This window comes from Vipera berus, assembly GCF_964194415.1.
Source record: "Vipera berus genome assembly, chromosome: 2".
Lineage (NCBI taxonomy): Eukaryota > Metazoa > Chordata > Lepidosauria > Squamata > Viperidae > Vipera > Vipera berus.
Genome location: NC_138203.1, coordinates 126,876,945 through 126,878,214, shown reverse-complemented (window position 1 = coordinate 126,878,214; position 1,270 = coordinate 126,876,945). Strand labels below are relative to the sequence as shown.

General features: G+C 44.2%; 1 protein-coding gene across 1 annotated transcript; it reads left to right on the top strand.

Annotated features, from left to right (window-relative positions):
- Window positions 1-306: 306 nt before the first annotated feature.
- LOC308662813 (1-phosphatidylinositol phosphodiesterase-like) lies at window positions 307-1,170 on the top strand (the record flags this gene model as incomplete). Its single annotated transcript, XM_081318958.1, has 1 exon — window positions 307-1,170. The coding sequence occupies one exon, from the start codon at window positions 307-309 to the stop codon at window positions 1,168-1,170; it is 864 nt and encodes a 287-aa protein (XP_081175084.1).
- Between the last annotated feature and the right edge of the window lie 100 nt (window positions 1,171-1,270).

Below are 1,270 nucleotides of genomic sequence, written 5' to 3'. Positions count from 1 at the left end.
TGTTGTACACCTCCCAGAGTCACTTGCAGAGATGGGCATCTAGAGAAACCAATAAAATAAATAAATAATGTTGATTCCAAAGTTGGAATCTGGAATCTGGAGGACACCAGATTGGGAATACTGTAGCCTCTTGAGCCCATGGGCTGGCATACTAATCAAGTTTGTATAGTTGAAGATGTGTGGTGAGAGAAATGGGAATTCTCTGATTAAACAGCCAGCTGCCTTTCTTAACCTAACTTAGCTGACATTACAGCAGGATGCTCTCTGCTCTGCAGAAGATCATGATATATTTTTTTCCCTTTCCAGATGGATGCTATGGAATGTGGAAAGAGGCAGCAAACAGAGGCATTTGACAATACCTTTTGGCCTGCCTCTTCTCTCTCTGACTGGATGTCTGGCTTACCTGACCACCTTTCTCTTTCCAAAATCTCTATCCCTGGCACCCATGACTCCATGAGTGTGCTTGGAGGCCCAAAGATCTGTTGTCAGACTTGGCCACTTGAGGCTCAGCTAGTTGCTGGGGTGCGTTTCTTGGATATCCGTTGTAAGCTGGAAAATGGCCATTTACTTGTATACCATGTCAACACTTTCCAGGAGGCAGACTTTTCTGATGTCCTGGAAGGCACCTTGAGCTTCCTCAACCAACACCCAGGGGAAACGGTACTTATGCGGGTTAAAGAAGAACTCCCATTCATTCCCCATGTAGATTATGCTTCTCGCTTCCAACGTTACTTAGCTGAAGAAGGCCAGAATAAAGTTTGGATGAAGGAGGCCATTCCCACTTTAAGGCAGGCTCGTGGGAAGATTATTATTTTGGAGGAACTTGAGAAAGAGGTGCTAGGTGTTCCATATGAAGAACTGAGTGTTAGTGATGTGTGGCATGTTTTCTGCCCTGAGTGCAAATGGGAGCAAGTGAAGGAGCATCTTGACTTGGCAACCACTGGTGACCCAAATGTCCTGCACCTTACCTTTTGTTCTGGTAATGGCCTCTTCACAAATCCTGAGAAATTAGCCAGAGACATCAATCCACGTTGTTATCAATATCTCAAGTCTCAGGCTGGACCAGCTCTGTGTTGGGGTGTGGTAATCCTGGATTTTCCTGGCACAGGATTGATTCAAACCATTGTGGAAAGTAACTTTGGAACACAGCATAATGATATAACCATTTGACATTTGTGATGAAACGGTGAAGAGGATTCTAGAATAATGCGCATACTAGCTTCAGAAGCTTGGTGACAGTATTTTTTTTTTCAAACAAACACCGAGAATC